This window comes from Gadus morhua, chromosome 5, assembly GCF_902167405.1.
Source record: "Gadus morhua chromosome 5, gadMor3.0, whole genome shotgun sequence".
Classification (NCBI taxonomy): Eukaryota; Metazoa; Chordata; class Actinopteri; order Gadiformes; family Gadidae; genus Gadus; species Gadus morhua.
In genome coordinates, this window is record NC_044052.1 from 4,111,148 (window position 1) to 4,122,762 (window position 11,615).

The 11,615-nt window shown below is 41.2% G+C and overlaps 1 protein-coding gene across 1 annotated transcript; it reads left to right on the forward strand.

Moving 5' to 3' along the window:
- The first annotated feature begins 413 nt into the window (after positions 1-413).
- On the forward strand, positions 414-2,818 carry LOC115544292 (retinol dehydrogenase 14). The gene is made up of 2 exons (XM_030357156.1): positions 414-797; positions 1,206-2,818. The coding sequence occupies exons 1-2, from the start codon at positions 558-560 to the stop codon at positions 1,821-1,823; spliced, it is 858 nt and encodes a 285-aa protein (XP_030213016.1). The 5' UTR covers positions 414-557; the 3' UTR covers positions 1,824-2,818.
- The last annotated feature ends 8,797 nt before the right edge of the window (positions 2,819-11,615 follow it).

The window sequence follows — 11,615 nt, forward strand, 5'->3', positions numbered from 1 at the left end:
GTGTGTGTGTGTGTGTGTGTGTGTGTGTGTGTGTGTGTGTGTGTGTGTGTGTGTGTGTGTGTGTGTGTGTGTGAAAAAAAATGATATGACTCAATAGTGGGCCTTTATTCTTATGCTTTTCATTTTAAAAGAATGTATTTCGAATGTGCAAACAAATAGTGTTCAGAATTCTCAAATCAAAAAATATGAATGTGTTATATATAGACACATTTAGATAAAACACGTTTAGTGGTTAAGGCAATAACAATCACTGTTCTCACCAAAAATATTATTATATTATAATAACATAATCAAACCATTAAATACCTAAATCAATAAAATATTATTGGATGCATGGAGTAAATGTAACTTTCTTTCCTTTGCAAAAAAGAGAGGCCTTTCGACAAACATTTATTCCAGTGAACGCTCACCGCGTTACTCACTTCCGGTATACTCATCTGGAACTCTGGGTAATGGAGTCTGGCGTAGTTGCTTTGTTATTAGCAAGTTAGCAAAGCTAAAAAGTGTGTCGGGATACTTAAGAAGATACTAAAGGATCGCCCACGAAATCATCGAAAATGATGGGGAAAACTGTAATAGTTACCGGGGCCAACAGTGGAATTGGAAAAGCCACGACGGTAGACATTCTGAGGCAGCGGGGTCGCGTTATCATGGCCTGCAGGGACATGGAGAGGGCAGAGGAAGCCGCCCATGAGATCCTCGCTGTCACCGAGGCACACGCCAGGCAACTGGTGGTCAAACCACTGGACCTTGCATCTCTGAAGTCGGTTCACGAGTTTTGTCAAGGCATCATTGAGGTAGGTTGAAATCATTTCTGCGTACATGTCTTTCCAACGTTGGTACGCATGAGAACAGGCTAAATGGCTGGCCCTCTGTTTGCTTCTACTCTTGTGCCTGCCAAATTAATGTATCACGTGACGTAAGCATTGTGACAATTCAGATGGTCAACCATATATATAGCATACTATCTGATCAATCTAACCACAGTATTGATTTGGGCAAAAACTGGAGTTTTAAACATCTTCTTGCACATAACACTAGACACTGACATTTCGACCGTGTTTACTTTCCACTGTGAAGTAGTTGGAAATGCGACATAGGCAGCTATTTTATAGTTATAGTTAATTTAGGAAAGATTTGTGGACTCTCCCATCAATTTGCAGATGCCAGAGTTTGAGCCTTGTTTCTCTGTGCTGCCCCAACAGGAAGAACCACGTGTCGACGTGCTCATCAACAACGCCGGGGTCTACCAGTGCCCCTACTCCAAGACGGTCGATGGCTTCGAGATGCAGTTCGGGGTCAATCACCTCGGCCACTTCCTCCTCACTAACCTGTTGCTGGACCTGCTGAAACGCTCAGCTCCGAGTCGGGTCGTCGTGGTGTCGTCCAAGCTCTACAAGCACGCTCACGTTAACTTTGAGGACCTGAACGGCGAGCAGCACTACGACAAGGCCTTCGCCTACGGTCAAAGCAAACTGGCCAACCTGCTGTTCAGCTTGGAGCTGGCTCAGCGGCTCGAGGGTACCGGCGTCACGGCCAACTCACTGACTCCTGGCATCGTCAGGACCAACCTAGGAAGACACGTCCACATCCCCAGCATGGCAAAGCCCTTGTTCGGCCTGGTTTCCCGTGGCCTGTTCAAAAGCCCTGAGGAGGGGTCCCGGACCTCGGTCTACCTGGCCTGCAGTCCGGATGTGGAGGGTGTCCAGGGAAAGTGTTTCGCGGACTGCCACCCACAGGTGCTTCTGCCCAAGGCCACCGACATGAACGTCGCCGGTAAACTTTGGGATATCAGCGAGGTGATGGTGGGCATCACCACGTGAAACCCCTTTTGGTTGCAGCAGGCAAATGCAGAAGCTAAAACAACTTTCACTTTTTTGTTAATTTCTAGAATCAATCTTGAGTGTTTGATTTACAGTCCAAAGACAACTGCTGATTATCCCACACATCACATGGAAATCACGAAAGCTTAGTGTGTGTGTGTGTGTGTGTGTGTGTGTGTGTGTGTGTGTGTGTGTGTGTGTGTGTGTGTGTGTGTGTGTGTGTGTGTGTGTGTGTGTGTGTGTGTGTGTGTGTGTGTGTGAGTGACAACCAGTGGAATGTTGATTAACAGATGAAAACCATGTGTAATTGCTGGCTGTATCATTTCATTGCTTCAATTATTTTGTTACGTTTATATCCTGAAATAATAATTTTATTGTTCGCACAAATTTTGTATGACTAAATATATGTAGCGTGTATGATATTCACATTTATTTAAGTGTAACACTTGACTACAAATAACATTTTAATAATTGGGTTTGTACATTATTAAACTTATTGCAAATATACCTTGCAGTTTAGTCTGTGATTGTAATTAAATACTGCAGCTCCCTTTTTATAGGATGATTTTAAATTATTCTGAAATGTGGATGTCACATTGGTTATAATTGAATGATTGTAATAATCTTCTTTAGGCTGTGGCTACACCCTGTAGGAGTACGAACGATGGGGATCCTGTGTATGGTGTTCCCCCTGTGAACTAGAGATGCCCATTGTGTGTGTGTGTGTGTGTGTGTGTGTGTGTGTGTGTGTGTGTGTGTGTGTGTGTGTGTGTGTGTGTGTGTGTGTGTGTGTGTGTGTGTGTGTGTGTGTGTGACCCTTGACATGGCACCCCATCCACCCCCTACGCCCATGGTCAGCTGGGATGGGCTCCAGCCACCCGCAGGCCTTGCCAGGAACAAACTGGTGCAGTAAATGGGTGGGGATACATCCATTTAAGCCTTTCAATCCATTACCTCACTTACACAAGGAATTCAAATAAATCATTTTCCCTTTTCTTAGTTTCACTTATTCCTCTCTTTTGTTGAACTGAATAACGACAGCCCTAGAGGGTCAACCACTAGGCCTTGCTGTGCTTAAGACTTTGGCCAGAATGTGATCTGGTACAGTGGATATTCATGATTGGGTATGCTTAATAGTATGATGCCCTCGACTTGCTTAATTTACAAACAAGCTCATTAGCGCCGTCTGCTCCTGGGGGCTCCCGAGTTTGCAATTTGAATCGTTTTAAGGGGTTAGTTAGGCTTAAATCAGCCATGCTTCTTGCCAGAGCTGAATGCAGTGATTAGCTGGGAATGTTTTCATACTTGGTCCCCCACAGATAGACCCACCTCACTCTACATGGAAATGGTAGCAACAGCCACACATTTCAAACATCCAATTCCCACCTGTATTCTTCATGAAGAGATTTTCTGGATCGTTTACATTAGAGGCTTGAAAAACAAAGTTGAATTTCAGGGGTAGCAGAATTTATCTAATCAATCTTGTCGGAAAATAGTCCTGAGGCATTTTAATGGCAGCAACGTTGTATTTATTTTTCGAATAACTAAATTGGGGCAATTACAGAGTCTTAATCTGTCTGTAGAAAGTACTGCAATGTTGTTAAGTGCAGCGTTGCTAATGTATACAGTGATGGCTTCACTTGCGCCTCTCAATTTCCAGGCTCCCATGCACATTAAATCACAAAACAAGAACATTAAATCTTTCCTATTATTTTGTTTGGAGCACTGCTTTTAAAAGTAGCCATTCATACCTCAACATTCACTTATTTTGAATATGCCACTTGAAAAACCAAAATATAAAACCATTGCAGCACAATCGCTAGTAACAGGTTCAAGAGAGGTATGAGGGTTTTGCAGTAGTGTATTTTATAATGGGGGGACACTAGGGAAACTACGGTGGCCCTGAGAGGTCAATGCGCTGCAACTTAAAAAAAACATATGCAAGTATGCAAACAAATGAACAAAAACTCTTCATCGATTTTACTATACATGCACAGCATTAGAAAATGGTCAGCTAATATGGAAAAAAAAGAAACGCATGAACTTTACAGAGGTGATTCAAGAGGTGATGAACGCGTCTCGACACTGTAAATATATGTTTGATTTGATATATGGTGGCTTTTTTCTTAAGTGATAGACCCATTGGGGTATTATTGTGGTTTTTGAACCATCATTTAGGATTGGGCAGTGGTGGGGCAGATTGGGCAGAGACAAAAAGAGATGGAATGACATGTATATGACATAAATAGCTACGCCGGGACTCAAGGCTTTTGACTTTACATGGGACTTGCTGGTGTAAATACAGTAGGTCCACCTCCGACACCCAGAGACGTAAGGGTCTGTTGGTATAGAGCAGCAAGCCACGGGTTCAGCAAGCCACGGCTCTGGAGCCAATGTGGCTTTTCCAGCCCGTGGTTCGATGTAGCATTGATTTTTTTTTATAAATAATAAAACTATTTATATTCTTTATCTCAAAGGAAACCGTTCTTATTTTGGAGATCAAGGTGAACCTGTGACACAAATAATAGCAAAAAGTGTTTTAAGAGGAAAACTAAAATAAACGTCACATCCTACACCCACACTTTTCATAATAGCAACAAACTATATTGGCTATATATAGCTATTGGCTATTGGTTATTTTATATGTAGTATAACTATATATAAAATGTTAGATGCTATGTTATCTTATTTTTAGGGGTTGAATAGGTTTTGTCGCTCCAGATAAATTTTATTTGGTGGGAGGGATCAGAAAATGCTCTTTTGATAGTGAAGGTTGCGACCCCTGGTATAAGAGGCGCTATAAGGTACAGAGGTCAACAGTCCTGGGTAAAGTTCAGAGTTATCTGAAAAGATGTCACTACCTCTCTAGACATGTGTTAGGATGACCTTGGTCAATCGTCTGCCAGACTTTGGTTTGATGTTGTTTCACCGTAAATCAAACACTTTATTGAGAGACAGTTCATCCCAAACGTACCCCAGGCCTTGCTGTCAGCCCATGCATTGCCCCATGCTTACAGTAATGAACACAGTCATAGAGTCCTCCCAACGAGTGGAGGACCCAAGCATCAACATTTGTTATAGAGATTCCGGTTTTGCATCATCGAGCTTGGTTGCATTTGTAGTCCTGTGACACTGGATGTTAAGCAAGTTCGATGTTTTTCAAAGCATTTGTTCTGGCAGCAATATCCAACCAGAGACTTTTTTATTTATTTTTTAAACATAGCGAAGGCTAATTCTTCCCACGTAACAAAAGCCAGGCGCCATTGCATCACACAATTCATGTTTGACAAGATGTTGGTGAGATATTTGTGCAGTCTACCACAAAACAATTACATGTATGAAAATAATTACGGAAAGCGTGGGAGTGATAATGTGACTGCGGATTGAGATGTCAAGGTTAATACCTTGCTGCCATATTTACCAAATCTCATTTTCTGTTTTTAATCTTCTGGATGAGCTGCAAAAATAACAGTTCTGTCACAGTTGTTCTCTACTGCTCCCTCTTTCAAGAGAGCAGAGTTTCTCAATAATTACTTTGATTCACTCTCCCAGTTTTCAATAATAGACCTGATTGTATTCAACCCAACATTCAACTACACAGTTAGCTAGGTGATGGAATCAAGGCTACAATTTGTTTTTTTATGATTGAAGAAGGCAACATTTTTTACATTGTAATGGGATGAAAAGTGCCATTATGTTATCTTTGTCTTCAATCAGCATTTTTATACTGCCTGGCATGGAGCCAAGTGTAAAAGAAAGCCAGATTATTTGGTTTGGCGTAAAGGCTCATAAATTGCAGCATGCTTCTCAGCTACCATATAAAAAAGGCACTAGACCTTGATAGTGAACTTTTAAACTTTCCCCATTGTCAATAACTATTTTCTCTTCAGTAAATCGTTTTATTGTGCCATTGCATTTGTAGTGATTTACAAAGGCAAGCAACATAAACGATGAGCGATACAAAACTCAGATACAACACTTGAACTAACACGCTGACTGTACTTTTCATTATTACAGAACACCTTTGTGGGGTTGTCCTTTCTGTCTTTTCTTGCTGTTAAGTTAATTGATGGTGTAGTTCCACACTGGGGACGCAAAGCATTCCATCATACAGCAATAATAACAGTTGCTATTGGACTTCTCAATCAATCATCTGTATTATTTCATTACTTTGGATATATAATACTCTGGCTATTGTGAAATGTGGTGGAATAAATTGCTCACTGTTCTGCTGATTAATGCTGCATCTCAGGTCAGCGCTTAGAGAAGAGAAAAGAAGAGGAGATAAGGCTATGAAATCGTTCAATTGGCCCCCAGCAGGTCAGGGTTAGGCGGGAGAGGGTGGCTGGCTTCAGTAGCTGGATATTTCGGAAATCCTACAATGAATGTAGCAGCTATGATTCAGTTTTATTAAGTTGTTGAGATTTCTTTGCACTTTCTACGCCTCAGGCATTTTGTCATTAGTGATGTGTAGCAATGGAATTTTGGCCAGAATTGTATTTTTTATCTGTTGTATTTTATTCTTTAAATGTTCCTTCCCCTCCAATGATATCAACATAGTTATGATTGGAATCTAAACAACAAAGGGAGCCCCTACTCTGGCATGTGAAGGTTTTATGATTGAACCAACCGTTCAGATGAACCAATGGAACTTCTGATATAGGTTGCAAAATAGCAGTTCACTTAAAAACAACGGCATAACAAATGACACCTATGGGGGCCGTTTATTCTCATTTGAAATGTGTTGTGTATTGTTTTTATCCTGGCTGGAGTTCTGACTGCCAGACATTTTCTCTCTTCTGGTCAGCCCTGGCTTCAGGTTTTTCACAGAACCATGGAAAATAATGACAAGGCATAATTCGTCACGTGAGCGAACATTAGCTCTACATGTGTCATGACCAACAAGGTAATGTAACCTGAGGGTGCCTTGTTATGACCTGACTTGGGCTACGTTTCTGACTGGTTTTGGTCTCTTTTTCTTTTAAAATAACAGGGTAAGGCTTTCTTCCACCATGCCTGGTTCAGTCTTTCCTATACCTACCCTCTCTCCACTCCCGTGCCCTGCATGTTGTCTTTGTGTTTACCGACCCCACTTCTACCTAATCCCCCCCAAACCAAATCTTAATCTTGACCTAACTTGTATCACTACCTCTTCACCTCACTTTAAACAGCCTGATTTGACCTCAACTTAACCTCTGCCGGGCTCTACCGGAGAACCCTGTGAGGTTGGACAGCTGTTTATCTCTTACTGTGTACAAGTTGAACAATGTATTGCAATACTTCTCACTATTAATCTCTAGGCCATGTGTGTTACAGTTTACAAGATGGTATTCTCAGCAAAGCAGCAAGCACACTTTTACTACTAAGTGTAATTAATGAATAGCTACGATGTGAAACACCTTGTTCAAGGACGACTCCAGGATAGACTGGCACAGGGGTTCAAACGCAGAACCTTTTGGCTGTCCTTCAGACACCCTAAGCAGACTATATCATCCCCCTTCATGTTCTAACTCACTGCTCTCACAGGGCACTATTGACCTCCAACTATAATTACGAGGAATTTCAAACCTATTAAGAAAAAAGCCACATTTGAGCCCCGTGTGTGTGTAGTGGATTAGCATGTGGCGTGCGCGTGCTCTGGTGTTTACATTTTAGGTTGCGTTGCTGTGCAGGGAACAAACATCATCATCGATACGACGTACACTCCGGCGCTGAGAGAAAAGGTGAGGCGGGAACAAACGTCAGAGCGTGCTCGTAAATCATATGGAAGAGGTGAGCAGTGAAGTAGCAGCAGGCAGTGTTGCCAGATTGGGCCGGATTTCCAGCCGAATATGGCCAAAATGGCTGCAGCGCGCAACTGGCCCAATCTGGCAACTCTGGCAGCAGCTTTGAGGAGAGGCCCGGGGAGCCTACTGCTTGGCCTGGGGGATTTGTTTGGTTCGACCAGTCCAAACACAGCCAGGAGAAGAAAGATTCAGCCAACTCCTATGAGTCCCTTTCCCGGTTCACCTTTCTTTCTGTCAGGCACCAGTGCCTACACACAAACACGCACGCGCACACACACGTACCTGCATGCAAACCCCCCCACACACACACACACACACACACAGACACACACTGAAACACACACACACACACACACACACACACACACACACACACACACACACACACACACACACACAGACACACACACACACCCATACCCACACATGCAAACGCTAATATAAACACCCTGCTGTTTCTCCCCCAGTTTATTCCGTTTGCTTCCTTTTTCGTTCACACATGTTCTATGTCGTTCGTGTGCATTAGCTTATGGGCCCGTTACAGTGCACGAGGATTCAGCCATGCACGCTAATTTCTTGCAGATGCCCGAGTGGACGTTGCGTTGAGTGTATTGACAGCGTTTAAACTTGCTTTCAACATTCACATTTTCCAAAGTTATTATCTTTAGGCTGAACTCTGAGCCCGGACCGTGCAAGGGCATACCCCCCCCCCCCCCCCCCCCCCCCCCCCCCCTCATACACACACACAGTTTTTTTTTTATATCTCTTCCAACATAAGAAGTATGCTTACCCTATGATACTGTGATTGCCTGTATCAAGGGGAATGTGTACAAGGCTCTAGCTACCAGCTATTGAAACAAGCGTGTGTTATTCATTGAACATGTTACTAATGAAAAGGTGAGCAGTAATTGACAGTGGTTTCCAAACTTTCATGGCCACGTCGAATGGCCAGAAATGTTTCATGTTTTTTGCTCCCATTTCTTACTATTCTTTACATCATTTGAAATTCAACTGATTCCCGAGATACCACTGTCTCATAGAATGTTATATTGCACCTCACTATATAGCATTTATAGTGTGTGGCCTAAATCATGAGGCAGTTATTTTATTATGCAAATCATGGAACATAGAAGCCAGCGACTTCCTGTTACTCGCTTTGATTATCCGGGACCCATAATGCGACCTGAGCTCTATAGGCCAATATAACAAATCCAATTAGCACCCGGGTTAGTTTTTAGCGGTACATTGGCTTACCAGGTCAGTCATCTCCTGGCATTTCTGCCGTTCATTTCCATATTATAACATGACACACACACACACACACACACACACACACACACACACACACACACACACACACACACACACACACACACACACACACACACACACACACACACACACACACACACACACACACACACACACACACACACACACACACACACACACACACACACACACACACACACACACACACACACACACACACACACACACACACACCACAGCTCACGTCCCGGTGGCAAACAGCCGCGTACCCTGAGCAGGCGCAGGGAGCAAAGAGGCGGGCAGGGGGCTTGTGTTGTAATGCGCTGCTCCCACAGAGGTGGAGCATGGTGGGGGCGCTCACCTCTGGGACTTGATACACCTGACTGATTGCACCGACCAGCAGGCCTTCAAGAGTGACCCACATTGTTAATATCACAGAGAGTCGTCCCGACATCAGCCGAGCACAGCACACCCCTCCCCCGTAGCCTGCACCCCGCGTATAAAGACAAGTGGTATCTGCGGAACATCACCTCCACTGACTTTCCACTTGTCAGAGTCCGCAGAGACCGCAATGCATCACCGATTTGTGTGTGAAAAATGAGTTCCGTTTCTTCCTCTGAATGCTCGAGAGGTCTGCGAATGGCGACGGTTGTCGCTTTTACTTAGCATTAGGAACAGACGTGTTCATAGCAATGGGCCGGTGCAATCCGCAGGCCCTACTCCATCATTTTGTTTTGGTCCTCTTTGACCCCTTCACATATTACAGCTTTATTCCGTGCAGCATCTTGGAATAGGCTAAAGTTTTGAAATCATCCCACCCAGATCCCAGATTTTTTTTTACAGTAGGCCTAACCCAGTTCCCAAAGAACAAATCTATCGAAATTAGGTGTTTTGTCGCCCTCTAGCGGTAACCATAAGTCCCGTTTATATATACCGTGGTTCTCAAAGTGTTTCTATTAGTGTACCCCCTCTAAGATATTTTTTCAGCTGAGTACACCCATCACCGGCACAGAACATAATAACAAAAATCAATAATAATAATAATAAACATAAATACTGCATGTGCGTTTTATTTGGCATTGCAAACATGAATATTAAAAGGGTCCAAATTCACCCAATGTAGTGATTATTCTCCTATCTAATTTTTGTCAGATATACGTTTGATTTTCTATTGTCTAGCTTTTTTTTCTTCTTCAGGAGTACCTCTGCAGTATGCTACTCCAAAGTACCCTAGAGGTACGAGAACCCCCATTTGAGAACCACTGGCGTACACAAAGAATTTTACGGTGTCTGTTTTGAAACTTAATGGTATTCACCAGTCCCAGAGTCTAATTTGATTTTATATCATTCTTCTTCAGGCAGCCTACTCGCTATATCAACTTACATTTTATATCTGACCAAGTGACAAACCTTCCGTCAACATGAACTGTATCATGATTTTTACATTCATGGGCTGCATAGATCAGTCTTACATTTCACGGTGTTATGGTACGTATCTCTTTTTAATAATGGAATAGATGGTGCACATATATTTCCTGTAATATTTACTTCATACTAAAAGTTATTGGTAACAGGGAATACACGAGTGCTATTTCCTGGAACTGGCCCATATAATTACAGACATTTATAAAATAATTGCCACAAGGAAAACAAAGGTAATTAAATCCCAAATGTCTGCATAGGTTAATTAGGGTGTTATTCATAATTAGGGTATTATACACTGTTACATATATATATAAATATATAAATATATATATATATATATATATATATATATATATATATATATATATATATATATATATATATATATATATATATATATATATATATATATTTATATATATATATATATAAATATATATATATATATATATATATATATATATATTTATATATATATATATATATATATATATATATATATATATATATATATATATGTGTGTATGCGTGTGTATGCATAAAATGGATGGCATTGTATGGATGCATGTATGCATATTTATAGCCTACATACCAGCTATTTCATCTGCAGGGGAGAAACGTGTGTATCACATTAAAAAGTTTGAAATAACAGTGTGAAATAAGTCTATGTCTATACATATTCGTAAATGTATTCTGAAATGTTTTTGGTGTGGTCGATTGTGTGGTTTTAGTTTTACCTTGTAGATGTCCTCCTTATCCAGTCCATTGTTTCTTTTTATTTTTTTCCTTCATTATTCATCTAACCTGTGACTTTCTGTGCTAACTCACACTGTTTGACCATAGCCGGTAAGTTCAGAAAGAAAAACACATTAACTTAACATTTTGTTCATGCAAGGTGGGAATGGAGTCATGATACTTGCTATGAACATTATGAGTGGAACTAACCTTTCTGAATTGGCGCACTTACTTACAAAACATGGACAAATGTATGTAGCAAATAAAAGTTTTTTTAAATGATTTACAAATGTCAAATCTAATGTTCTTATATTCTTGTTTCCCAAAGGTTTAAGCACTACTGAATACTATTTTGCATCGAAAGTGTTCTATATATAATTTGTTGATTAAAATTAATAAGATAATTTGATATTTGAAATCGGAATTTCAAAAGAAACGTGTTTAAGTGTTTTAATGCCTAATTTGAAAAATCTGGCCAATACCTACCAAGGCTCCACTTCTTGAATCTTATTTTATCATAAACTTAAATGCAATGTAATCAATTCTAGAGCTTGAATCTATTACTTAACATCAT

Coding starts and splice junctions, on each gene's coding strand:
- LOC115544292 (XM_030357156.1), top strand. CDS start 558: ATGATGGGGAAAACTGTAATAGTTACCGGGGCCAACAGTGGAATTGGA. Junction 798..1,205: donor TTTGTCAAGGCATCATTGAG/GTAGGTTGAAAT, acceptor CTGCCCCAACAG/GAAGAACCACGTGTCGACGT.